General features: G+C 41.6%; 1 protein-coding gene across 1 annotated transcript; it reads left to right on the forward strand.

Moving 5' to 3' along the window:
* gatad2b (GATA zinc finger domain containing 2B) lies at positions 1–24,203 on the forward strand. The gene is made up of 11 exons (XM_079571107.1): positions 1–146; positions 13,650–14,030; positions 14,205–14,334; positions 14,877–15,008; positions 16,774–16,899; positions 17,769–17,930; positions 18,595–18,916; positions 18,996–19,198; positions 19,333–19,443; positions 19,834–20,041; positions 20,123–24,203. The coding sequence occupies exons 2-11, from the start codon at positions 13,651–13,653 to the stop codon at positions 20,257–20,259; spliced, it is 1,911 nt and encodes a 636-aa protein (XP_079427233.1). The 5' UTR covers positions 1–146; position 13,650; the 3' UTR covers positions 20,260–24,203.
* The last annotated feature ends 2,917 nt before the right edge of the window (positions 24,204–27,120 follow it).

Below are 27,120 nucleotides of genomic sequence, written 5' to 3' on the forward strand. Positions count from 1 at the left end.
AGCGAGGGGCTGGGGGTTTGTGTAGGCCCAATAGGCTGTTCAGTGCTGCCTGCCGGTGCCGGGAGCTGGTGGTGAGGAGCCTCCGCAACGACAGGAACCGGACCGTGAACCCGGAGACTGTACACACAGAGGGGCAAGACGCACAGGTGAGGCCGAGGATGTGCGCGCGGCCTGGTCCCGCTCAAATATGACTGTGATCGTAGCGGCGCGGCGCGTGTAACGGTGTAAGCGCTGTAGCTGTTGTGTTTTCTACCCAATTCACTAGTCCGACAGACAATAGAGGGCCTTTGCGTTGCTTATTTATTGATTCGGGCTGACATGTTGGCCACCACCAGCAACCGTCGCCGACAGCTGGGCAATTCCTTTTAAACCCCGCGGTTGTTCCTTGTTGTCAGCAGAAATGTGCATCGATATGTGAACCTTGATGCGCCCGCGTTTGGGTAGATTCCTCACTGTAAATGCAAATGTTGTGACGGCATCGCGATGAAGCGTCGTGCGGAATGCTTCATTGTTTGATCCACTGTCTCTAGAGGTTAAATCAGACCGAGGAGCGAGGCGCCGTGTCCAAAAACCTTCCCCTGCTTGATATAATTCAGGAGCATCGGGGTTGAAAGGGGTTTGGAAAGAGGACGGGGCGAAGTGGTGGGACGTAGTTTGGCGGGTTTAAGCGCAGCGAGAGCGAGACCGGGGGTTGATGATGGCTTTCAGCAATTAGGAAGAAACATTGCAAATGCATCAGCCATTTACGTAGCCTCCATATGCACCTAAATGGCTGCCTGGCGCCTCACAGCATCAGGAGCGCCTTGCTGGTAAGGCCGTGCTTTATTCACGTCCACTGTTTAATGAGCAGCACATAAACGCAGCGGAGTGACGGTAGAGTCCCCTGAGAAGATCAATATGAATATGTTCAGCCTGTTTTTCTGCGGATAGTTGTATGACATTACGTCCTGAGGTGTGCCCGGCATTCCCCCCAAAAAGAGGCACACTGAGAGTTAGGATTTCCCTCAGTCTTATTTCTAAGTTGGTTTAACGTGGATAACTTAAGAATAACGGTGAATAAGCCCAGGGAAGATGAGGATTTTTTATTTTTTTTTACATTTGCATTTCTTTGCTGCCATGCACTTTAGAGGTCGTGACATTGATTCCAACTTGTTCTAGTTGTCAAACTTTTGGGAAATAATTATTTCAAAGTCTTGGTTGTACTATGTCAAGGTAATAAGCTATATAAGGTATAGCCAGACTTTAATACTGCCAGCTCTACTGTCATATAGGCCTACTGGCTCCATGAATGAAAGGTCCATGCCTCTCAAGTTTGTGAATGAACTTAAGTATTCTCAATGAAGGAGACTGACAGGGCCCTCACATAGCCACACAGATGTGGTGGTTGCTGATGTGCCTATAAAAATCAAAGATAGTTTACACTTCTGACTTGTGTCATCTGGGGATTCACTTATAATGTTATATGAAGTGCAATAAAGGCAGAAGTAATGCAAAGTTAAGACATTACTGTCTATAAGCATTAGCATCATGCTCCTTTATCTTTTCAAGACAGGCATGTAATATGCCTCAGAGTTGGTTGATCTTCTGCAGAATACTATGTAACAACATGAACATAACTATGTGCAGGAGTTGGTTGCAGACTGCGGCTGCTGTCTGAGGAGTTTCTGGGTTAGCCACCAGGTGCCATGACGCTGTGTGCTGGATAAAGCAGCCACTGTTTCAAGACACAAAACATATCAGGGACCTGTATTATGGAGATCCTGAGACGCATTAAAACATGAAACAATCGGACTATATAACAGCAGGTTAAACTCATCAGGCATGACTCGGGTATGAGCTGATTCAGCATCGCAGCGATGTTAGAAATAGCCGCAAACAACTGCCATCTTTGTGACCAGCCCGCGCTGGCAATCCATATTTACAGATGCCATAGGCTTAATTATTTCCATATGAGCCACACCAAGTCTACGAAAGCTGCTCCATCGGCCGCAGTCCTTTCGCCTTGTGGCCTAGAGCCACAAAATTACCTCAGTGATCAATTTCTTCCATGTTTTAGCCTCATAAAATTGGGGAACCTATAGGTGTCATCTTACACAAATAAATGGGGAACTAGTTTATGATAGAATTACGGCGCAGTAACAACAGAAAGTATGAGTCACTGTGGTGTGTGAGTTGGCTCCCATTTGCTCCCTCTGGTCCCGTTCAAACCAGGCATTAAAATATGTTCGCAGTAATCAGATCTCCAGAGGTCGCATTCATTTCAGGTGTGCTTGAAATCTGGTGTTTAAATTGAATATACAGCTACACAAACAAAAAAAACAACATTTAAGCCCTGAAGATGACCACTTCAGGTTCAAACGCATTGACGTCCGATTTTAATCTCAGAGTGCTTAGGTTTCGTAACCTCCGTGCCCACCGTACAGTTTTTTAAGGTGTTCATTGCAACATTTCAAGAATCTTTAGCGTTGTGTCAGTAGTTTTAGGTTATAAGAAGCTGCAAAACTTTTTTTTTTTTTTTTTTAACTTTTTTTTTTTTAAAGGTTGAGCATAACACAGGGCATTCTAGGTAAGTGTTTAGAAGAACACAACATACTCAAAACATACTCAAATCAAAAACTCAGTTGTAAAGCATCTCTTACTTTAGTGGATTATGTTGAACTGAGTTGATGAAAATCCAAGTTTGCTGTATTTTTTTAAATTAATCTTAACTTAACTTTAGGATCTGTGTATAATGCGTGAGCATGCCCATGACCAGCTTAAGTGGTGAGATTGCTCTCTATGTGGTGGGACACAGTTCTCACATTGTAAAGTGATGCTCATAATCTCTGACTTCTTAGCTGCTGATATAGGCTAGTTAGAGTTGAGTAAACTAGGTACAAAAAATCCTTATAGACTGACTGACTGACTGACTGACTGACTGACTGACTGACTGACTGACTGACTGACTGCTAATCACCTGTAAACCTGCAATGGTGAAATGGGAGCCTTTCATTATGGAAAAACCTTTGTTTCAGTTCTAACAAACTATTTCCATATCACCAATAGTTGGCTTCTATGAATGTTTATTATTTTTATGTTGCATGTCCAAAAATAAATTCTACACCTCAGAAAATCCAGGACAGCTTCTTTTTTAAATCAACCACTGACAACTTTGCGGTGGTTGTGGTTTGGAGTGGACATATTGCCGTGAATTAGAATTTTTTTTTTCCATTGGTGTCTTAAAAGAACACCTTGTTCCAAAGGTATGTGGCTCGTTGATCTGAGAAGCACAGTTCCATTGAATAAGTCTAGTAGCAGTGATAGTAGTTGTCCCTAAAATACCCAGAATGCAGTTTAATTATGCATTCTCTCTGTGTTATTTGGCAGGGATTAGCCGATTGGCTAACAGCCTGATCTGAACAATTGATGTCTATGGAGATATTGATTGTGCTCCTGGCTGCCATGTTCCTCTCCGTTCTAAGATGTCTGTTACTTCTGCCTCGCGCTCACTAAATGTCTCATGTTCCAGCTGCTATTTTTCTCTCATTTGACTGGAGAAACGGTATGCCCCACCCTGTGGTCTAAAGTTGTGCACTCAGCCTTGTCCCAGTGCCAGGTCTTAGAGGAAGACATTTTCCTCTTTGTGCTCTAAAACACATGGGCCGCTGCTCCTGCCTCTGGCCCTCTGCTCCCCTTTAACGTCTCTCATTGTCATTATGCACTCTGCAGAGATTCATATTTATTCACACGTTTTCATGGGCTCTGGACAGATTCGGTCAATAATCCTCATAAGATGAGATACCTGTCCTGTTACAACTAAAATACTAAATTAGCGTACATGGCTCATTTTATTCAAACTGGTTTGTATGCGTGTGTGTCTGTTCCTAATTTTCATTCTTCATTTCATTTCATTTCATTCAGTCACAAAGTGTTCACTTGATGGCATGTGGTGCAGATATCTTAAATAGGGCAGAGTAATACTGTAGCTTAGGTTCAAATATTACAATCACAGTGTGAATAGTTGCAATTAGCAAACTCTGTCAGCTGTTATTATTTGAGAAATATAATGTCTTCTTAAAAGTGGTTCCCAACCCGGGGGGAGCACCTGGATTTGCAAGGGGGCCCGGTGCATTTTCTGGTCATAGTGTCTGGGGCTTCTAGGAAACCTCTGCTCTATACTGGTTTCCAACCTGGAGCCGTTTGCAGGGGATCCCTGGATAAATTAAATAGTTGCCAGACCTGCCAAACGTCATGCGTTTTCAAAGACATGTAGTCTGGGAGCGAGCGTGATCGCAGCGATTTGCCGGTGGGCGTGATTGACAGACGGGATCAGCCATTTAGAGAAACCCTGGATATGACGCAGTAACAAGCTGCAGGAAGCCTTTTCAGTAAACATTTACATCTGCCAATGCAACGCTGTTTCTTATTTAAAACAGACGAAAGAGCAGAAGAGAACAGTGCATCAGTCGCAGCACACGCCATCTTTAGCAACATCCGTCTCTAGGTGGATGAACTCCCGCCTCTCGGGCTGTGAGTGGTCCGATACAGCTGCCCAGACGGTTCTTCTTTTGAACCGAAAGGCGGAGTGTCTGGCTGGCCAGGCAAATTAAATATAGCTTGAAAAATTCCAGAAAAATGATTGGAAAATGAGCATGTGTGCAGAAAACACTCCGAATTGGTTTGGTTTGATTTGTTTGAAACAAATACTTATTGGCATTTATATTTCGGATTTGATGCATTTTGTAGAGCCGCTGATTTGTACCAGAGCTGTGTCTTGCACAAACAGGGGGCGCATTGGGGGCAAAAGGTTGGGAACCACTGCTCTATCAAAATATCCAGCCTCATTATATCTAATGTATGCTAGTAACCCTGAAGTTAGACTACTGCAAACGTTTTCTGAAAACATGTGATTCCTGTATTAGTTTAGCTGCAGTTCATATTTCAGCTCCTGAACAACGTTCAAATTTGCTCAGCGTCTTGAGTTTGAGTCCGGATTTTTTTTTTTTTTTTTTGTCCCAAATCGTTCAGTCCAGATAAATGCAGATTTTCTAATTTGATTGATGACATGAAAAGCCTCTTGATTTAAGTTAGTTCTTGTTGTTCTGTACTGAAGTCAGCTGTAAGTATGACAGTGCTGGACCCAGTAGGACAGTAGTGTTTCTCAAGAGGCTCAGGTCTCTTAGGCCTGTTCCCTGCTGCGCTTTGAGCCGCACTGCTTCCCCCTCCACTGCTTTGCCCTGCTACCACTGTGCATGGACTGTTTGCACGTATTTCAGCATAAACCGGTAATGTAAATGATCATGTAGTTTTACAAAACTGTATAATTGCAGAGAGTGAGATTGAGTAAGTAAACGTCTCCAATTCTCGTTAAATCATCTCATCTCAATCATCTCACCTCATCTAGTCAAGTTAATTTCACCACTACTTGTTGATAACTGAGAGATAACCGAGGTACTTCATAGTTCATTTAGATCACTTTTCAAACTTCATCACTTAATAAAATGTTTGTCTCATGGTTATCGCTGGTTATATAAACCCAGTCTAAAACAGGATTATACGAGGTCTACCTCGGGCTGAATTAGGCTGAAATAGGAGCAAACCAGCAGTGAGCAACATAAAGGCCAAAATCGTAAATAAAATTGACAAGAATTGCCACCACCATAAGCAGTAGAACAGTGTGCGGCATTCAGTTGCTTTACTTTAACGCAGTAATCAGATACATAAAATAAGCAGTGACTCTTTGAAGAACATTGTCAAGTAATGTAGACTTCATTGTCCTTGTTGGGACGCCCTTCTCCAGATCTTGAGACAGGCCTCACAGTCTCAGTCAGAATCACCTGACTGAAGAAGCATTATAACTGGTACTTATTGGTGCGTGTTTCGGGCTGATGGGGGAAACCCAGAGGAGACCCACCAGGAGACGGGGAAGAGCACGCAAACTCCACGCAGAAAGCCCCACATGTGCAGGAACTGAATCCGCGACCTTCTTGTTCTGTGTCAACTTGGAGGAGGGTCCCTCACTACATGGCTCACCTCTTAGCATTTTCTTTGTTGTTCTTTTGGAAGCTTTTTCTGATTCATTCTTCCACTGGGGCTTCCCTCTTTCAGACTTTTTGAGGACTATTGAGTTGGAGTCAAATGGTTTTAAAGCTGTAACTAATTGTTTTGATCAGATTATTATGATTATTTCTTCTTAATTATGTGTTGTTACAGATTGATTATAAGTAACGAGCAATAGGGGTGCACATTATATCAGATCGCGATGTTAGGTGAAGCCACAATATATCACAACGTCACCAAAGATCGAAAATTTCCTTTAAAAATGCACTGGATTTCCAAATTAGTAAAAGTTTTAGTTAAACATTTCCTGATTTTGTTACATTTGAGTCTTGTCGTGGAGCTGGTGTGTTTTTTTTTTTTAAACACAATTTGCTGAAACATATTGTGTTGAAATAATATCGTTATCGCAATACTGCACAGCGGTAATATGGCAAGTTACCGCAATATCGTGCAGCCCTAATGAGCAAATCAGTTGGAGAGGGTTAAAGTTAAAGCTCTCACACTAAATTATCACCAAGGAAAGAAATTGGCTCTCCGAGTACCACCAGAACTAAACCAGGTCAAAACTTATACACAATCAGAACTGAACCATGTCTAAAAAGGGATTAAACAAAGTCTAAATGGCTCTAAACCAGGACTAACTAAACGAACTAAATGTCCCAAACCTCAGTTGACACACAAATTAAACAAATACAACGTTTTAAAATGAAACTGCAAAGAAGCCGGAGTTACTACCTGAAGCAGTCCATGTAGCACCGGATATGATCAAAACACTGCAGTTTATTTGGAATGTTTCTTAATTGAAAAACGTATATATATTAGTGTAATAAGTGTCAAATTAATCAAACTATTCAATTAAATATTAGTAACCGGATTTTTTTAATGGTTTTCCTCCTGAAATCATTACAAACGCTGATGTTGTTTGCATAGGTATTTCTGGGAGTCAAGACCAGAAAAGTTTGGGAATTCCTCAGTCTTTACCAGAAAAAGCTAAAACTATGCCACTTGAGGAACTGTCTCAACTAGGTACCGTTACACAATACCAGTCAGGTATTGGAAAACAGTTCAGGTACTACAGGTACCTGTAGGTTCCTTTTTTTGAAATATTTATATTATAGAAATGCCACATTTTCTCCCAATTTTCCCCCATTTCTTCACAAATTATTCCCCAATTATTATTATTTTTCCATTTTTGCCCAATTTTTCCCAAATTTACTGTAAATTTGCAGATCTTCCACTCATTGTATTGTTTTTTCTTGTTCTAGACGAGAAATATTTTAGTACACTGTAGGTATAGGAAAAGTATCTTTCAGGTATCGGTATCAAAAACCAAGTATCGTTAAACCGTACTAAACCTGACTCTGTACACAATATATTACAGGTATAGTTCTTTTGTCAAAAACAAATTGCCTGGATGCAGTTAATAGCTGTTCTGCTGTGTTAAGTAATTGAATCAATCGCTTGTAAATTATTTAATCCTGACAGTTGATCCAAGCTGTTAGTATATGGTAAAGCACATGTGGGTCATGTGTTTACACACTCTCTGTTCGGGCAACACAATAGTAGACTCTATTATTGCATTTTTTTTACCAAACTATATCGGTATGTTTCATGCAATAAGACAAAGCAGCATCAAAAGGAGGCTAAAATTGAACTAATCATCGTTTTGTACATCTTTAAGACGTCAAATGTTTCAGTCGGATGGATGAATATATTAGAACTTGTGGCTTTATGGATATTGCTTCAGCTAATGTTGACCTATTGCCCTACCTCAATACACCAGAGCCACATGTTATAATAGATTCCTCTTTTAAAAGTTGTACAAATTACAGTATAGTACAGTTTGACCAATGAATGAGCAGGAACTCTTCTACTATAATTGTATTCACTGAATCTTTTTTTTCTCTTCTAAAATAGTCACTTCTAGTACTACAAGGCCGTGAGAGACGACTGCCAGCACTTACAACCTTTTGGTAACACTCATTCAGAGACACTTTTACCTTAAAAACCCTGGTGACAGCAGCTCTGAAGTCAATTCCTCCCAACACACAGCACCGTGAACATGTAGACATTTGGCAAAGCCCAGGTTTGAGCTAATTGGGTTTTTATTAACATTTTGAGTGGTCTCATGAGGACTCTCTGGGTGAATATTAATTTGGATGTATAGTATTGGAATGAGACGTTTCCTTTTCGCTGTCTGCTCTTTGTCTTCAGGTTCACCCCCCTCCCCCTCTCGATTGGCCCCCTACAACCCCATCACTCCCCCCGCCCCGGCCCCGTGCACACACCCACACCCCTCAGGCGACAGCAGAGCAGGAATTGATTAGTGACACGGCTTAAAAATAGACGACCGGTTGTCATGGTTACGCCCACAATGAGCTGTTGTCTAGTTTAATAAAGAGCAGCGTTGTGCTGAAGGTGTGTGTTGCTCCTTACAGGCAGGTGAGCCGCGCGCGCGTGTGCTTCGACCAACAGCTACCAGCTTCAGACGCCGCCATCTGATTGGCTGGAGTCGGCATCCCACAACTATCAAGTCTTACGCGACCAATTACAGCTCTGTTGCTATGGCCTTCGTTGTTATTGGCCTCACCGGCGTCCAAAACTCGCCATTTACAAATAATGATTGTTTTTCCCGCCGCATCTCATCTGCATCCCTGCTGGTTCCAGACGCAGTGTGTGATTGGTGCTAATCACAACGTTGACCATGTTAGCTTTAAAAAAAAGGTCTACCTTTGAATTCACGTTCTCTTCACAAATGTTTTTTTCCAGCCCAATTATAGTCCATTTTTCATGTCCTTTGAACACCTACTTTCTTTCCCAATGGCCATTTAAGATCTAGTCATTTTCAGCAAGGCAACAAGTAAAGACTTTATTATTATAGATGTTGTTTGGTGAGTTGGCCTGTGGACTTTGCTGTTGTCAAATCACTGCTTTTGTTTGGGTCTTCCCAATCCTATTATTAAAGGGAAAGTAAACATAATGATTATATGGTGCATAAAACTTTGAAAGACAGACACTTTCAAAAAGTATAATCTTTTCTTTCTGTTTTTCAGCGTTGTCAAGCTCAGAACTCTAAGTGCAGTTTAAGTTTCAAGTAAGTCCCATCGAAAAGTTCGCTTTGATATTATTCAAAGAGCACCAGCCAGGTAGCTGAATTAAATCAGGACTAGGCAAAGACAAATGGACTACTGGACTAAGCACCCAAAGCAGTTGTTTAAATTGCTCCCAATGAGAAAAACATCTTCTATGGACTGTTAGGGAGAATCCTTTGCTCGACCATGTGTGTCCATCTCACAAAGCCACGACTCAAAACTATACTTCAAATCTGTAGTTGACTTTGTGAAGGTTATGTAGAAGATGTATTTTATTTGTATGGGAAGGTCTGCTGACGGCTGGAGACATAAAAGCCTCTGAGGATGAGTGTAAAAGCACAGTTATGAACTTTACGACCTCTGTATCGTAAGACTATAGTATAATCCACACGTGCTTCCGTCTCACACCTGTTGGTTTTTTCACTTGTGTGAGTAACGGTAGCAGTACTTTTAACACAGTGGCTACAAATGGCATGCATTTGGCATTTTCTTCCTCACTTGTTAAGTTCACTAAAGCCCTATTTTTGATTTTTCATAAGGGCACAGACACTATCTCACACTTCCTGTTTATATAAAGTCCCCATTATCATAATGCTCCTCTGTATTTTAGATACAGTTCTAAAAGGAACATTAATATGACAACGTTCTTTTTTCACACCGAATATATTTTGCTGAATGCCTTCAGTTTTCTTGGCAGTAGACGAACAAACCAACACATGATTGCAGGCCTGTCTCTTAATGCAAGGAATGTGCTGAATGTGTCATAAAGGGAGGCACCTCAGGCAACATGTGTGTGAACGGTGTCCGTGTAGATTTCGACACTTTGTCCAGTCAGAAAGCTGAGCTCAATGTGACTTCAAGTTGTTCTTGTGCCATTATCTGTATCACAATGACTTATGGGAGTCAATGTTGTGTCCAGAAAACATCTTTATAAAGGTCCAGTGCTCGGAATAGAAAAGAAGTGCTCTCAGATTTTGAGAATTTGCTGTTGTTGAATGTCGTAAAGCCTGTGTGTTAACTTATAATGATCTGATGTAGCTTGTGATGTGAATATGTTTGTTCGGCTTTCATTTGTCCAGGAAGTATTTATCGTAGTGAGGCTAAATCGGCTAAACTTGGACTGGCTTGGTTGAGTTGAGGAGGTTTCGCTTCTATTCACAGAAGCTTCTTCTTACCACAAGCTTATTTGGCACGTGGTCAGTAATTCTTGACATATTTTAAATCTCTGTTATTTTCATTTGTTGTCTTCTTATTTATCTTTGCACATTAGATAGTATAGACTGTAAGATGCCCCATTGTATTCACTTGAAAGATTGAGAGAGACATTTCAGTATCATAACACTTGTATTTATTTTGAAAGTCTTTAACTGTTTTGAAACAAAAAGTGGAAAAAAGTGCTGACATTTGTATTATTGAGATGTCAAGAAGTTAATTGTGTAATTACGAGGAAAATGTGTGAGCTTATTCAAATTGCAACTCGGTGATTTAACGCGAGACAGTTCCACATGAAACTACAATTACTGATATCTCTCTTTTTAATGTTTATCTGTGTAAGTTTTACTGATTAAGGCTAATTAGATTGATTAGATAATGGCATAGTTGGCATGTTGAGACAGCTGCACACTGGCTCTGGCCTAAACCCAGACTTAGCACTGCGCAGTTAACGCTGGTGTGAATGGACGACAGGGCATTCAGGGTTGGCAGTTGGCACATGTGGTTTCCTCAGTAGCTTTAAAGCTGGTGACATAAGGACAGTAAGAGTCAGTGCAGATGCAAATTAATTTAATATCCTTACAGTTAGGCAAACGAGATTCAGACGCTCAGATCCATTATTTAAGAGTCGTATTAATTTGGTGTTGACAGGATCGAAAGGCGCGTGTGCAGAATGCTATTATTAAGACGTGTGGTTGGTTTATTGTAAGGAGGACATTTTAGCAGCAGCCATCTGATCGACAGGGCGCACTGTGCATAAAGAACATGGTGTGTGTGTGTGCGTGTGTGTGAGTGTGTGTGTGGGGGATGGGAGAAGGGAATTAAGAGTTGGCATTATGTCAGCAGAGAGCTGCCATCTCTGTCTCCGCTCTGCAAGTGTACACACACAAGCCTCTAGTGTGGGCATACAGCACAAGACAAAGACATTTCCTCAGTCCTTTACTGTATCTTCAAAGTGTCACTCTCTACTACACCTCCCTCGGATCTCTCGCACAAGTCCTGGATGCCTGCACATACATGCCTACACAGTGAATGTCCGCCGCTGATTGGCCAGTGTAACGTGGACAAATGAAGCCCTCCGCTGTAGCCACATTTAAGGGGCCCCCGAAAGTAAGCATGTGTTTATTTTTACAGTGAAAGAGGGAGAGCGGCTCGAGGAACTGGGGGAGGGTAGAGGAGCAGGGAGGGGTTTCTTTGTGGTACTTTACAGCTGGGGCATGAAAGGACCTCACAAAATCTTGCCTACTGTTGGAGCGCATTAAATATTTGGACGCCATCAATTAAACACTTTCTCGTGTAACACGGGGTCTGCCAGGCGTCTCACCGGCCGTCAGCACACTTTACCTGAGTAACTTTTGTGGGTCGGCTTATTCCAAAAATGCGTTACGAAAGCGGCCTGCGTCAGTGTCCGGCATCTTTTTTATCTCACCTTCTCATTGTCTTTTCCTTTTCTTGTTGCGTTTAGGTTGGCAGAGCCCAGAGGGGTTGGGTGGGTAGTTAGTCACGGCCCGAGGTGGGAGGGGCCTGGAGAGGGGATAGAGGGCGGGGCTGAGGACCAAGACCCGAGCAGAGCGAGTGTGCGGCTTGTGTAGCAGCTGAGTGAAACAGTCATTTTATTATGTAAAGGCAGTCGGCGATGGTGGCGGAGGGGAGAGGGGAGGAGGGAGGCAGGGGGGGGGGTGGGTGCGAGGTGCCAGTTGGTGACGTCCAGTTCAGAGCCACCCGTGATTGGCCCGTCAGCATTCTTCTAGGCGCTCCACGGCTCATTAAAGGTGGAGGCTTAGCGGCAAGGTTTTTCTGTCAGCAAATGGAGGCGCAAGTCCGCTCCCTGCTGCGTCACAAATGAATTAGAGACGAACATAGTGTCAGGGAGGGCTGTTGTGTGCCATCATTAAGACTCCTCCTTGCGCTAAAGAGGCTGCCAGAGATATGAGCCGGATAACGGAGACATCAGAGGAGTGGCAGACCCTGCATCCTTCTCCAAATCTACAATGCACTAGCGGAAATGATACGATCAGATTTGGGATGAATAATTAGGAAGCCGATTAAGTAACAAAAGGAACAATTAGACGTGCTTGATATCTTACTACTGTGAAAACAAATGCTGTAAATTTCTGTCTCAATCAAAAATACTTGTAAGATATCTGAAGATTTCCCATCCCTAGTGCTGCAGGTTTTGGCAGGTTTTATAAAGAACATTCAAAACTTAACAGTCTCTCTCAAACATGTGTCTCTCTCTAACTTTTTGTGAATAAGCTTTGAACCACAAGTAAGAGCAAACTTTGAAATTGGTGTCATTAACTCATTTCATTGGCTGGTAATGAACTGCTTACTCTTCATTATTTGCTGTATCCATCCTAACGCCGGGTGTTGCTGGAGGCAGATGGAGTCAGTGGTTGAACCCAGCTGCAGAGGAAAGTGAACAGTCCTGACTGACTGATTCGCTGCAGAGCTGGTTTAACCCTGGTCGAAGCAGGGCGCCGTGTTATCACTTTCTCTTATCTTTACTACGGACAGACAGCTTTACATAAGATGTGGGTCAGCTAATCAAAATTGAAGACTACTAGGCTTGAATTAGTTACAGATTCTTAAGATATTTCAATGACGAAATAATATGTTGTGAGTAAAGTCAATCTTGTGCTATGAAGCTTTATAGTCATAGCTGATCACTACATTATCTATAGCTGTGGTCACCAGTAGATGGTAATATACTGTATATCTTTGGCCCAGTAGAGCTCAACCTGAATTCATAGACTATGGCCTTCGGGCTGGAAATAGTGAGTTCCATGTCGCAACAGTCATGATAGACCTTGGAATAGTTGTAGTAGTAGTAGTTATATTATTCTTAAAGAAAAAAAAATGTAAAATATAGTTTACATACAGTTTTATAGTTTATTTTTTTCCCCTTGAAGAATAAAGTCTGTAAGCACTGATCTACAGTATCTAACTGACATTGATCTTTATTGGGTACTTACAGCTTTTGACATAATGGTCTCAACTTATATAGCGCTTTTCCACCTACATTAGGCACTCAAAGTACTTTACAGCAGGGATCCACTCACCCATTCATACTCTCATTCATACACCAATGTACGCAGACACTGGGGGCAATGTGGGTGAAGTGTCTTGCCCAAGGACACAACGACAGTGTGCACTTTCAGGAGGTGGGATTCGAACCCCTGACCTTCCGATCATGAGACGACCCGCTCTACCATCTGCGCCACTGTTGCCCCCATATAAAGTGTCTTACCGAGAGTCCTCTAAATTGATTAAATTTGAAAGTCTTATTTTGTCTTGTGTTCTCAGGATGGAGCGGATGTCTGAGGAGGCGCTCAGGCTCAACCTGCTGAAGAGAGGTTTGGACTCTAGTGAGCGTGATGAGGCCCTGGCCAAGCGTCTGAAGATGGAGGGCCACGAGGCCATGGAGCGCCTCAAGATGCTGGCGCTGCTAAAGCGCAAGGACCTTGCTGATCTCGCAGGTCTGGATGTGGCGGGGCCTCTGGGAGACGGGAAGGGCCCTGGAGCCAGCACCCTGCACCATCAAAGCCCGATGGGCACTGGCTCTTATGAGGAGAAGATGAATGGAAGCCTGCGACTCGGGGGACACGGAAGCCATGTTGGACAGACCAAGAATGGAAAGGAGAATATGCTGGATGAGCCAGTGGATATGAGCGCTGGGAGAAGAGGGTGAGAGCTTCAATGGTTTACTTTAAAAAGTGCAGTAAAAAATTCAAAAAACATGATAACATGATAAACTGAATGAACTGCTTTTTTTGTTGGTGAAATGGTTTCATTTATTGAGTCTGTAAAAGTTGAACGTGTGTGAACATGTGAAAGTAAATGTTTCTACTTTTCTCACAGTGATGCAGACCATGTTAGAAGAACTCCGTCACCAGACGTTATTATACTGTCAGACAATGAAGCATCCAGCCCCAGAGCAACCCCGCGCCCCGACGAGAAGATGCATCGTGTTAATCTTGAATTGTTTAAGGTACAGCCCTGTATATGTTATAAGTTAGTGACGACACAAGTTAGTTAGTTAGTTAGTTTTCATTTCAAGCACACAATGAAAAAGTGTACAGTAAGTCTTAGTGATAACTGCAAAATGCAGGCACATATCTCTGTCACTAATAGATAGAGACTGTAAAGAGATTTTACTACATTCTTGGTCATAAATTAGCCTTGACCCAGGGTAGAAATTTCTGAGTTTTCTCCAATTATGGAAGCAGGGATCATATACAATAGGACACATAACTCAATAATATCACAGTGAATTTGGCTGTGGCACAGTTTATTTTTCATAAATATATATGACTATATATAATTAAATAAAAAATGTATTCATTAAATGGTGTGCAAACTATGATCATCACTATTGCTGCTCAACTGAGTTGCTAAACAATTTTGTATAAATAATCAGAGCAATGCACACAAGGCTTGTGTCTAAACAAATGATATATTATTGTTCGCTGGTCATTGAGGCCTCTGTTTTCGCGGTAATGAGGTAGAAAATGTCACTGTTTTGTGATGCAGGGTAAGACTGGAGAGGAGAGGCAGCAGATGATCAAAGCCTTGAGAGAGGAGCTGCGTCTGGAGGAGGCCCGTTTGGTGCTGCTGAAGAAGCTCCGGCAAAGTCAGATGCAGAAGGAGAACATGGTGCAGAAGGTGAGTGTGGCTGCTTCTTTTCCACTGAAGGACCGCACGCTGCACATTGGCCATGATCAGGGCAATGTACCTCAGCATCATGAGTTCGAGTCTTGGCTCCATCAATTTTCAGCATGTTTTTCCCTTCCCCATTTCACACTTAAACTGCCCTATCTAATAAAGCCTATACCAAAAACTGTTGGAAAACAAAAGGAAGACATGGTTCCTTGCCAGTCTGTCAAGATTGATTAATTTTTATACTGATTTTAATCACTGAAGGAGAGGGCAAGTTTTAGAAACAACAATATCTGATTATTTAAATGAATTATGTGCTCCAAAATGATCTAATACTCAATAGTCATTGTTCATCTTCAGTCAAAAGGCCACAGAAAAAGAGATAAAGCTGGTCACATTAAAGGTATGACTCTGTATAAAGAGAATTTGAGGTTTTTGGGTGTTTTTTTATAAGACCGTTTTATAAATGACACTTTGACTCTCAAGAGTAACGTTTATGTGAATGGATTATAAAATTATACTGATCATGCATTAGACTTAATTTGTGCTTTTCCAGATGCACAAAGATGCTTTTGCAATTTTGCACACTATTCATTCACACTATACTTGGTGGTAAGCTACTATCACAGCCACAGCTGCCCTAGAGTAGACTGACTGAAGTGAGGCTGCCAACCTTCATTAGGCTGCTTCGGTAGGCTCCTTCGGTAGACTAATTCGTGAGGCTCCTTTATTAGGCTCCTTTATTAGGCTCTTTCGTTTAGACTCCTTTTGTTAGGCTCTTTCGTTAGACTCCTTTTGTTAGGCTCTTTCGTTAGGCTCCTTTATTTGGCTCTTTCGTTAGGCTCCTTTATTTGGCTCTTTCGGTAGGCTCCTTCGGTAGACTCCTTTTGTTAGGCTCCTTCGTTAGGCTCCATCGGTAGGCTCCTTTGGTAGACTCCTTTTGTTAGGCTCCTTCGTTAGGCTCCATCGGTAGGCTCCTTCATCAGACACCTTCGTTAGACTCCTTCGTTAGACTCCTTCGTTAGGCTCCTTCATTAGGCTCCTTCATTAGGCTCCTTTGGCAGATTCCTTCGGTAGGCTCCTTCCGTGGACTCCTTCAGTGGGCCCCTTTGTTAGGCTCCTTCGTTGGGCTCCTTGGGTAGATTCCTTCGTTAGGCTTCTTCGGTAGATTCCTTCAGTAGACTTTTTCAGTAAGCTCCTTCGGTAGGCTCCTTCCTTAGGCTCCATCGGTAGACTCCTTCAGTAAGCTCCTTCGGTAGACTCCTTCCTTAGGCTCCATCGGTAGACTCCTTCAGTAAGCTCCTTCGGTAGACTCCTTCAGTAATCTCCTTCGGTAGGCTCCTTCCTTAGGCTCCATCGGTAGACTCCTTCAGTAGGCTCCTTTGGTAGGCGGTATGGTCAAAAGGGGTCTTAAGTATTTGCAGTGGCCGTGGAGAGGGTTGCATTCGTGATCTGTGGAGTCAGCTGTTTGTAGTTTGTTGACAAAAGTAGTCAACTATAAATCTCTCATCATGCAAAACTGGGGATTGATGCTAATACTGTTAATTTCTTGTTATTTTAAAGTCAGGCGATTAATTTAATCATATCATTTTAACTGGATTTTTGTGAGTTAGCTATAAGTACATGCAAATTGTAATGTCATGCTACTTCCTTGCTTTACAAAGTATGTTACCCTCATTTAGCCATATTTGGTCAGTTTCACAAATAATTAGAAATATTTGATGGCTAATAATTGTACATGTTGTGATCAGGAGCTTTGTTGTGCCTGCAGGTGCCTGTGGTCCAGAATGCTACATCTGCACAGCCTCCACCACTGCACAGCTCTTCAGGACTCAGTAAGCTGCCTGTGCGCCCCGGCATGCACAACCCAGAGCCCCAGAACCTACGCTCTGCTCAGGTATACTTTCATTTATTATTAGCCATCACATTATGACATGTGTAGCCTCCACTTAAAATGCCAATATTTTAATTCTATTTCCATATTGTTGATTTTTATTTTTTTTTACAACTATACAACTGTTAATTGACATATCCTTGTTTTACAATCAGTGAGTATAATGTATATATGAGAGGTTTGCAGTGGTTAATGTGGGAAATGTTTCAAGAGAGAAAGGCACAGCAGTGATCTGGTGATTGATGGGTTAGATTGGGGGGTCAAGGTTTATGTTAGTCAATACAACAGATGATCAAATTACTGTTATAGTGAATCCTGGGTCTGCAAGAAAGGCATCCGAGTAGGCAGTGTATTAGTTAGTATTAGTGTAGTAATTAGTTTGTTACTGGTACAGCAGGTAAGTACTGCTCAACATGTCCAGTGGCGCTGTATAATATTTTTTTGCCATATGGATTTTCACCTTCTAAGCGTTGTCCTTGCAAGTGTGTCTTGCTAAATATTGGGTGTAAATTGACTGACAGATCTAGAGCAGGCTCTAGTTGTCATTATGGCGTTTCCTTCTGCTGAGGTCTTTATTCATGCATGGCATAGCCTCACTCCTCCATTTCATGATGAGCAGTATTAAATATTCAGCACATCTTTGTGTTTGTGTATAGAGAGCTCTTTGTGTAGTGGATCATCTTATTGGATAAAGCAGAGTTTATTGTGTATATGCTGCCCCCTGGTGTCCACAGAATGACACTATGTCGACCAGAGATCAGTCAATTGTACCATCTTGTCTATGGTTTTCATTAATATTTTATTTCATAACCTCTAAACCTTAGTTATTCTGTGCTCATTGTGTTAATTAGTTTGTGCTTGGTTGTTTGCAGGGTCACACAGTCATCAGGTCAGGGGCCAATGCCAACCTGCCTCCAATGCTGATGTCTCAGCGAGTGATTGCACCTAATCCTGCCCAGTTACATGGTCAGAGGGGACTGTCCAAGCCCGGCATGGGCCGCTCCAGCAGCATGGCTAACGCAGTCAGCTACCAGGTTTGAGTGCCTTCAAATATACATCTTTGATTTGTGTGCAATTGACAAATGTATTTATTAATCCTTTTTAAAAAAGTGTAACGTTGTGATGCCATACACAGCAACAAGAATTATTATGGAACTTTTTTTTAAATTCTTTGTACTTACAACAGTAGTGAACTTCTTGCCTGAATCAAACCTGAATGCTCAGAGGTAGATCAAAAATATCAGAGTACAAGTATTTTGTGGGCAATCCTTGTCACCTGTGCACTGTTAAGTGTCACTACCACTACCTGTGGACGTCCTTCAACCACACCTCCCTCTCATCACCTCAGGAACTGCAATCCTACAAGCGTTCAATTTTACACAGTTTGGATAAATGGTCCCAAAATCTCCCTTCCATAATAATTCTCCACGCAGTGTAGACAGACGTTTATTTACATTTTCTATGTATTTAAACTTGGTGCTGCTGTGTCTTCGCACAAATCATTAGGGTCAATCCAGAGGTATTAGAATTACAGCATCGCTACAATAATAATAGATTTTATTTACTGCCAACAAATACAAATGTAACAAAACATTCACAGCAAAAAAGAAACACTGAAGCGCAAGTGCTACAATCCTCACGCGGGACACACTAACCTCGTTGAGACAATGTATAAAACAGATGTGTTTCTCTGGGCAGGGTGGTCAACAGGTGTCTTCTCAGCACTCCAACTCCAGTGCCATCTACATGAACCTCGCTCACATGCAGGCGGCAGCAGCGGCTGGAGCAGGCGCTCTGGGCGGAGCTTCTGCTGTCAGCCCGTCCACCATAACTGACCAGGCCAGCAGCCAAGCAGCAGCCAAACTGGCTTTGAGAAAACAGCTTGAAAAAACCCTCCTGGAGATCCCTCCCCCTAAACCCCCAGCCCCCCTCCTTCACTTCTTGCCCTCTGCAGCCAACAGTGAGTTCATCTACATGGTAGGACTGGAAGAAGTGGTGCAGAGTGTCCTTGATAGCCAGGGTATGTATCCATAAACACTTAATTTCCATGAAGCATTACCATGCACAAGGTTTAGCAAGCGTCTGTTTTGGTGTGGTAGGTAAATTCAGAGGGTCCTTGTCCCGTATGGAGCCATTCTACTGCGCCCAGTGCAGAACTGACTTCACACCTCACTGGAAGAGAGAAAAGAGCGGAAGAATCCTGTGTGAACAATGCATGACATCCAATCAGAAGAAGGCTCTAAAGGCTGAACACACCAACCGACTGAAGAACGCCTTTGTTAAAGCCCTGCAGCAGGAGCAGGTCTGTCTTCTCCATCGTAGAGCTTTTGATTTATGCTCAGTTGATATCAAATTTGGGGCAAAATATTTGAAAATTATAATTTTTCTAAAATCTTCCTGGAATTTGGACCAAAGCTAAACTTCTTTCTATAACAGGAGATCGAGCAGAGACTGCAGCAGCAGGCCACGCTCTCCCCCAGCTCCTCCTCGACAGGCTCCAACTCCTCAAAGACCGACTCAATGCTTCGACACCACGCACTCCGCCAGGTACTTCACTGACTGTACACCTAAAGTTCCTCCACATTCAATTTTGTCTGTCTCTAATGTCTTGGTGAATGTAGAGGCTTCATGCTTGATCAAATGAGGGAGATGGAGTTGTACTTTATAAAATAAGGCAGTAGTTCTAACCATTCTGAAAGAAATTGTGATACTTGACTTCATGCATTTTAATTTGAGATCATTTCATTTTGCTTTAGTAATGCATTTAAGTTTGGTGTTTCTGGTTCAGTTAGACATAATTTAGTCCAATTTAGACCCGGTTTAGTTGTGATTTGATGTTGATTTAGGCCTGTACGTCTTGGAAGGTTAATATATGAGGTGGTACTTGGTGTAAAAACTTTGAGAACAACTGCAAATATGGTGTATCTGCGTCCTTAGGCATCCCAGCCTCAAGCCCAGGCGTCCCTCCAGCGAGGTCTGTCGAACTCTGCGCGGGGCGTCTTGTCTAATTTCGCCCAGGCCTCTCAGCTCTCTGTGGCCAGCAGCCTCATGGGTATGACTAGTGCCAAGCATTGTGGCAGTGGGAGTAGCAGTAGCAGCAACCGGCTCCAGCATGACAGTCATCGTCAGATATACAACATCCCAGGTAATGGCCACTGCCTCAAAGCATAGCACCCAGTGAGTCTGACCCTTCTGCATGCGCTAATGTGTCTGTGCCACTCCACAGGACTAAATATTGCATACCTGAACCCAGCGGCTGTCGGCGCCCACAAGAGCTCCAGCCTTGCAGACCGGCAGAGAGAGTACCTGTTGGACATGATCCCACCACGCTCCATATCTCAGTCCATCACTGGACAGAAATGAGCCCGTTTATCCTCTGAGCCACACTAAAGCACTCCCAATCAGCCAAACCCCAGCCTCCCGACGCATGCAGTGCCTGTCGTGTGCCTACCTAACCACCCCATCAGTTCCTACTCAAAGTCACTGAATTGTCCAGGCATTTCTTCAAGTTCTTTACTGGAGTTAAAATTATTTGTCCATGTTATAATTCTGACCCAAACCCCATTATTCTCATTCTTAGTAGCACTATTATTATACTTATAACCATGTTTTTTCCTCAGTTACTATTGTACTCACTATGCTTTCTGTTTTGTTTTCATTTTTTGCTATACTATCACTTAACTTTTTGAAGTGATGGTGAATCATTGTAGGTCTGCTCAGACCATCGTCATATAGGATGTCTTCTCCGCTCTTACAGCTTCAATGAGTGTTGTTAGGAACAAGATCAACAGGGTGCATTCTGGTTGCTATGCAACATTTAACAATCTGAAAACATTTGACCATTGTGTTTATTTTTTTGAGTTTATCACTGTCAAAGTGAACAGAAATCGACTATTTGTTAGTGACTGCCCACTCTGATTTTAAGGAAACTGAAAGGCCATCAAGAGTGCCAACTTCGTTTCTTACAGAAATCCTGTTTTATAGTGACAGCATCAAAGCTTGTCAACTGGAATATGCATCAACATGATTCCTGGATGGTACAAGATTTTTTCTTCTGTGTCTGTTTGCCTCTTGTTCAACATGGCAATGTTATGAGAGGGAGTTTCTGATGGATGTACCATCTGGATGTCACTCAAGCTGCTCAGTAGCAGCAGACCTGCACAGCCCAGTGCTCGATGATCTCTTAAGGAAACTCATCAGTGTTTACATGAGCAGTGGTGTCACTGAGATCGTCACCTCACCCTACAGGCTCCGCCCTCTTTTTTCACGCACCTTTGCTTGTCCAGTTTGCCCAGTATGCACGGACTGGCCCTTTGATCTCAGAAGCTCCTCTTGGCATATGTTCTTTAAAGGACTCCAATCAACAGGTGTTTGCACATCGGTGCACACAAAGTACTTAAAGCCTCTATTTCTGGGCTTGACTTTATGTAGATTTCTTTATTTTTATTTTTATTTCTTTTGCCCTTGTCTTTTTTCAATGATTTTACTTTTTGCGGCGTCTCTCCTTATGAAGGGGCAATCCTGAAAGGAAAAAGTCCCTGGAGACGGTAATAATCAACAGCTGAGGACAGAAACTATTGAAATATCTGTATGAATTATGTATAGTCACTTAGATTCAAAGAAAATGTGGACTTTTTATCTTTTGTGAAAGAGACATGGATCAATCATTGTGTGTATATTTATACACACAAATTGCCTCACTCCAGAGGAGCACTTTTCATATTTCCAATTGGAAACTTTTTTTTTAAGTAAAGAATGTTACAATTAAGTCCAATTAAGGTCTGGGTGCAGAGTGGATTGTGCATTGTACCATGTATAGAGGATGAATGGTTTTATTCTTTGTCTTTGCAGATGTTGGATCTTGTGTGTTGAGAGAAAACGGGGTCTGATGTCCCAACTACAGCACAAATTCACCCCAGAGTCCCATTTACCCAGAGTCCTGACCGGAGCAATAACTCAATAAGCAACTTCCCCACACTGTCTAATCAATGCATGTGGCTCCCCACCAGATAGCCTGTTTTACAATGAGATTATGGTCATTTACATAAAACAAAAACGAGGCTGGCAATATCAAGGGCTGGCCTTACAGCAGTGCAAGCCTTATTCAGTATTTGCTCTATGATTTCTTATTTGACTCCTACAGATATTGCCAAAGTCAAGATTGATTTTGGTGGGTATAACCATAATAATACAACTCCTTTATATATTGAAAGCACTTAAATAGGTTGTAGTTTAAAATATTCAAGTATTATAGACAGTGTGGATGCAGTTCCCCTTATCTCCACTAGGCTGTGTGAGTGTATTAGTATTATACAGGCCTGGTGGGACTGTGGGGTGAAATACACTGACCCTGTTATGTTCAGTATGAATCAACAAATGGTGGGCTCATGTTTATTTAAAATCTGCCGGGAACAGGTTAGATATGTTTAATGGCCACACACAAACACATTTGTTGTAGCCAAGCCCAGTCAACATGGTGACACTATGGTGCTGGCTAAGAAGTCACTGCAGTTTATTTCCTGTGCATGTGCACAAACAAGAATGTATGACTTTTGTTTACTTGAAAGCAGCTCGTCTGGTATTTTACCTCTAAAACCAGCATGGACAGGTTTTATTGTGGCGCTAAAACCTGATGTTGCTTTAGAACAGTGGCTCTCAGTTGGTGTCGCTTCGGGACCGGCCACATCAAAATATTCATTTCTACTTTTAGTAAAAACATTGTGCAGTGTGGCCCGTTTGTAGTATATTTATATCTAAATACAGTGTTTCTCCGGAGAGTTCTGTTAATACAAACATTGATCGTTACAATTGATCAGCAGTCATCAGACAAAGGCATGGGACCCACTAAAAAAGACAGTAACCCACTTTTGGGTCCGTAAGCACCTGTTGAGAACCACTGTTTTAGAATCAGATCAACTGGACTTTTGACTGTTGGAACTGTCTTTCAATGTTCAGGTTTCTCAGTATTTCCTCTGTACCAATGCCACGAGAAATTATGATAGTGTTGTTAAGCCGTGATCATAAAAGCTGGGCCTTGGCTCTACAGTTGTGTTATTGTGTGCTCTGCAGTTGTTGGTACTGGTTTGTCAGGATGAATAGTCTGGTTGAAACGGCCCAGACCTGTTGATAAAAGCCTCACCTGATGTTCACATCCCACTAGAAACTCAGATTAGACCCCAGGTTACACCTTTTATTTTCGGCCAAGAAAAAATAATATTGGCGTAAACGAAACTAGTCGGAATCAGATTCCACTATTTCTTCTTCAGTGTAAAGTTTTACTCGCTCTCTATTTGGTTTTCGCAATGCACTGTTCATGCATCTCGTTCAGCCACGAGCTGAATTAAAACCCCTTGTCTCCTGCTTTTCTGTAGATGCATCAACAAGCTTTTTATTGCAAATGTGATCAAATCTCAACTTAAGTTTTCAAAAGTTTTTCTTTCTTGTGTATTGAATGATTTGCTTTATTTTTATTGCAGTTTAAAAGAAACAAATTTATTGAGTATGAAATAAATGACACGATATTTGCTAGGTTTGAAGTAATAAGGACTTATTGTACATAAACATTTTTCCTCCCTTGTACTGAAAAAAAGAAATGAAATTGTTGTATATTGTGTAGAAAAGCAAACAAAAAGCCATGAATATTGTGAATCTTGTCATTTCGTTTTGTGATCACTGTGTAATATTGTGTAACATATGTGCAAAATGTTTGGGATTCTTTTTCCTCCGGCTTTTGAAAGCAATCTCCCTGAATGCATTTGCTTTAGTGAAAGTCTGCTGGATTATACATCGGTTCAGAGACTAAATTTATATTTCACACTTCACCAGATCATCCTCTCGTGACCAGTCTTTCTCAGATTAACTTTTCTGAACTTCATGACAATGTCCATGGTCACATGTTTTCTCAAGGCTGTAGGGGTACAGTGTTACATTTATTTGGCTGAGTAGAGTGTGACCATGTGACCATAAGAAAAATAACTTGTTTCTGATTAAACTGTTGCGTTCAACGCTCTGAATCACCAGTTCCCAACCACCAGCTATTTTACATAGTTTATAACTTGTACATTTATTTGGTTTTGTCTGATATATTTCAACCAAACATTGAGGAAGACACAATTTTTTTTAAAAGTTGACTCTTTGATGTCATGTTGCTTTGCTTACATCAATCCTGACCTTTTGCACATAGTTGATATTTAACAGTCTCAAAAATATTAAAAGAAAATAATGCTGTTTGAATACTGCCAGTTGTTTGCCAATTATGCATTGATTGAAAAAAAAAAAAAAAAAAGCTAATTTTGGAGGAAATAACTTTGTAATATTTATCTCTTGCAAGCTATGTTTAATAAAGGTCAAAACAATTTGCTTTCATTTGTGACGTCTTTGCTCCAAGTCATAATACTGTATCTGTACACTTGTTTTTACAACCAGCACAGACTGAATGGGCGTGTTTGTCATGTCATACACTGCACTTTGTGGAGACGCATTAATAGGTGAAGTGAAAGTTTTTGTCAGCAATTGATTGTTCGATCAAAGCAAAATTGAAAAATGTGTAGTCTGCGTGTGACGCTCCAGTCTTTCATCTTTATTTGACTCCAGTAAAAGAAGTCACCCAGATAATTACTCCAGCACATTACAAGTTAAACAAAGGTGCTATAATACTACTTCACTGTGAGTATTAACCTCTTAACCCCCACCTGAACTGAGCACATTTTCTTAAGTTTGGCTTTACCCAAATCTTCTTCTTGGGGAAAAAGAAAAATGGGGAGGAAAATACAACAAAAGATCGACGTAAATGTGACAAAAAATCTATGAAAAATGGACAAAAATGCGACAAAAAAGAGGTGAAATTCCTGTGATTAAAAAAACGATGAAAATGTTACAAAAAAATGACAAAAAGCCATAAAAGAGCAACAGAAAAGTGACAAAATATGTGTGACGAAAACGCAACAAAAAAGCAATGAAAAAAAAAGTGAGAACAACACGGTCGCAATGTGAAGAAAAAGATCAGTTGGGATGAGTTTTGTAGGTCTTTCAAATGAAAGCCAAGACATACACAGTCTCCGGTTGAGAAGGTTTTAGATTTGGGCAAAGCCGAACGAGAGAAAATGTGTTCAGTTCAGGTGAGGGTTAGGTAAATGTGCATAAAAGTCCAATAAAAGAATGTAAAAATAAATACATTCACAATCATCTTCTTTAGAATACACCATGAAATTAGACAAAACAAAGAATTCTTTTGAGGAGAAAATGTATTAAAGGTTCAATGAATTTGGAGCTGTGTTTCTCTTTCCTTTCATTTCCCCTAAAGGTTCTGCATGAGGCGGTTTACTACAGAAAAAAAACAAAGCAAAAAACATGTGAAAGCGTTGGTTTTTCGGTGTATGTAAAGGAGCATACCAGGAATAAACACTCTGATGGTTCACTGTGTCCTGGCCACAAAGGGAAAGCTTGCACAACTGTACATCTGAGTGTGAGTCTGAGACGCCTCTGACTCATGGGAGATTTCCAAATACCCAAGGTTACAGTGCTTTTCAGGAAGTAAATAAGGTGCAGTGCAAGACGTGGCCACAGACAGCGGCAGAATACACCCAGTGGGAAAGGTCAGGCATAGGTATTAAAACGTTTACATTAAGCCGATTATTGTGAGTTTTTTTATATGTGTGTTTATTTATTTACACTGCCTGACCAAAGAACAAGTCGCCTTCGAGACTCAAGTAACTGCTATAATCTGGGGTTGCTGCAGTGGGTCAGGTCTAGTTTCAGCAACACTGACTACCTGAGTATCCTGAATGACCAGGTTACTTCATTAATGAATTTCTTCTTCCCTGATGGCACAAGCAAGATGACAATGTCTGACAAGGATTCATAGTGCTCATAGTGAAAGAGTGGATCAGGGACATCCCTGTATTTATTGTTTACTTTAATCATCTGAGCCAGTGTTTTGAGGGATATGGGTAAACCTGGGTGTACATGAGCACTGCGCAGACGTTACTTGGAATTATTTCAGATTTAAAAAAAAAAGATGAACAGTGTCACTCTATATAAAGGGCAGTTCTTTCACACTCTGGGGACTGCTTGCCTAACTACTTCCAAAACATTTGTGGAAAAGCAAACCACTGTCCATTATTTGTACATTTAATGGGCACAATTGTGAACCCTGTAAATTCAGATACAAGAGTTTTAAAAACAGATATATTAGTTGTCTACTTTCTAAAAAACGATAAAGGAAGTCACTAACACGGAAGGGAACATTGGTCAAGATGTGAGGGTTGCCGGTTCACTCCATGCCTGGGAACCTATACTGTTGTCGTGTCTTTGGATATATTTAACTGTTACTTTGAAAGTAACAAAACTCCGCCGCCCAAAGGCATTTGGTCGAGGAGTGGATATGTGCCTAAGTGTTGGGAGAGGCCCTCAAATAGACTGTAATGATGAACACTTATAATCATTTGTCTGGCCCGCCAAGCTACATACCTTTCCTATTCTTTACAATGGCATACTTTTACAGCACAGAAAGCAAGAGTGAGTGGCTGCCCAGGCTAAATAATCATAAAGAGATTATCAGCCCAACGAGATGGCAAAAGATTCCAAAGTTTTTATATTCAATCCTTTACTGACCAATTTGCTCAGATTAACCTTTGACCTTGTTCTTCCATAAGCCCCATTCTTTAAGATCACAGTGTCTTTAGACGTCCAGCCCTGCACTCGTGATCCCACGTGGCTTTGACTTACATTTCCTGGTTAAGGTCATTTAGTGGTTACTCTCGTCTCAAACTGACAATCAGAGCAAGTTGTTGACTCAAGGTGCAGCCAGCCACTCCCCTCAGTCAGCCGCCCGGTCCAATCCCACAGGCTGCTCCAACAGGCCCCTGCATGCAAATAGACTCCGGAACAAAACCTACATAGTGTTCCATAGACTATGGCGTCATACTGTAACTTGTCTTTGTCCCGACCTGTTTACCCCACACAAGACTGTTGATGTTGAAAATATTATTAAGGAAAGTGTAGGTTGGGAATGCAATGTTCAGCAACTTGAAAAAGAACAAATTGTTTTTTTTGTCTTTTGTCACATTTGTCGGTCCAAGCATTGGATGGGCTACCGGTTGTTTGTTGTAATTTTGCTTTGGGCTCTGTTTTTTACTTCAACTGAGCCGAGTGGAACTGTCTAATGTAATTAGTCGTAATAACTAGGCACGAATGGAGGGGGGTTAGGGTCAGGGGTTAGGAACG

Source organism: Gobius niger, assembly GCF_951799975.1.
Source record: "Gobius niger genome assembly, chromosome: 14".
NCBI lineage: Eukaryota > Metazoa > Chordata > Actinopteri > Gobiiformes > Gobiidae > Gobius > Gobius niger.

What these genes read in the sequence shown, in the direction of transcription:
- gatad2b (XM_079571107.1), top strand. Translation starts at nt 13,651, where the DNA reads ATGGAGCGGATGTCTGAGGAGGCGCTCAGGCTCAACCTGCTGAAGAGA. An exon ending in TTAATCTTGAATTGTTTAAG is followed by an intron (nt 14,335 to 14,876) that starts GTACAGCCCTGT and finishes TTTGTGATGCAG; the next exon opens with GGTAAGACTGGAGAGGAGAG. An exon ending in AAGCCCTGCAGCAGGAGCAG is followed by an intron (nt 19,199 to 19,332) that starts GTCTGTCTTCTC and finishes TTTCTATAACAG; the next exon opens with GAGATCGAGCAGAGACTGCA.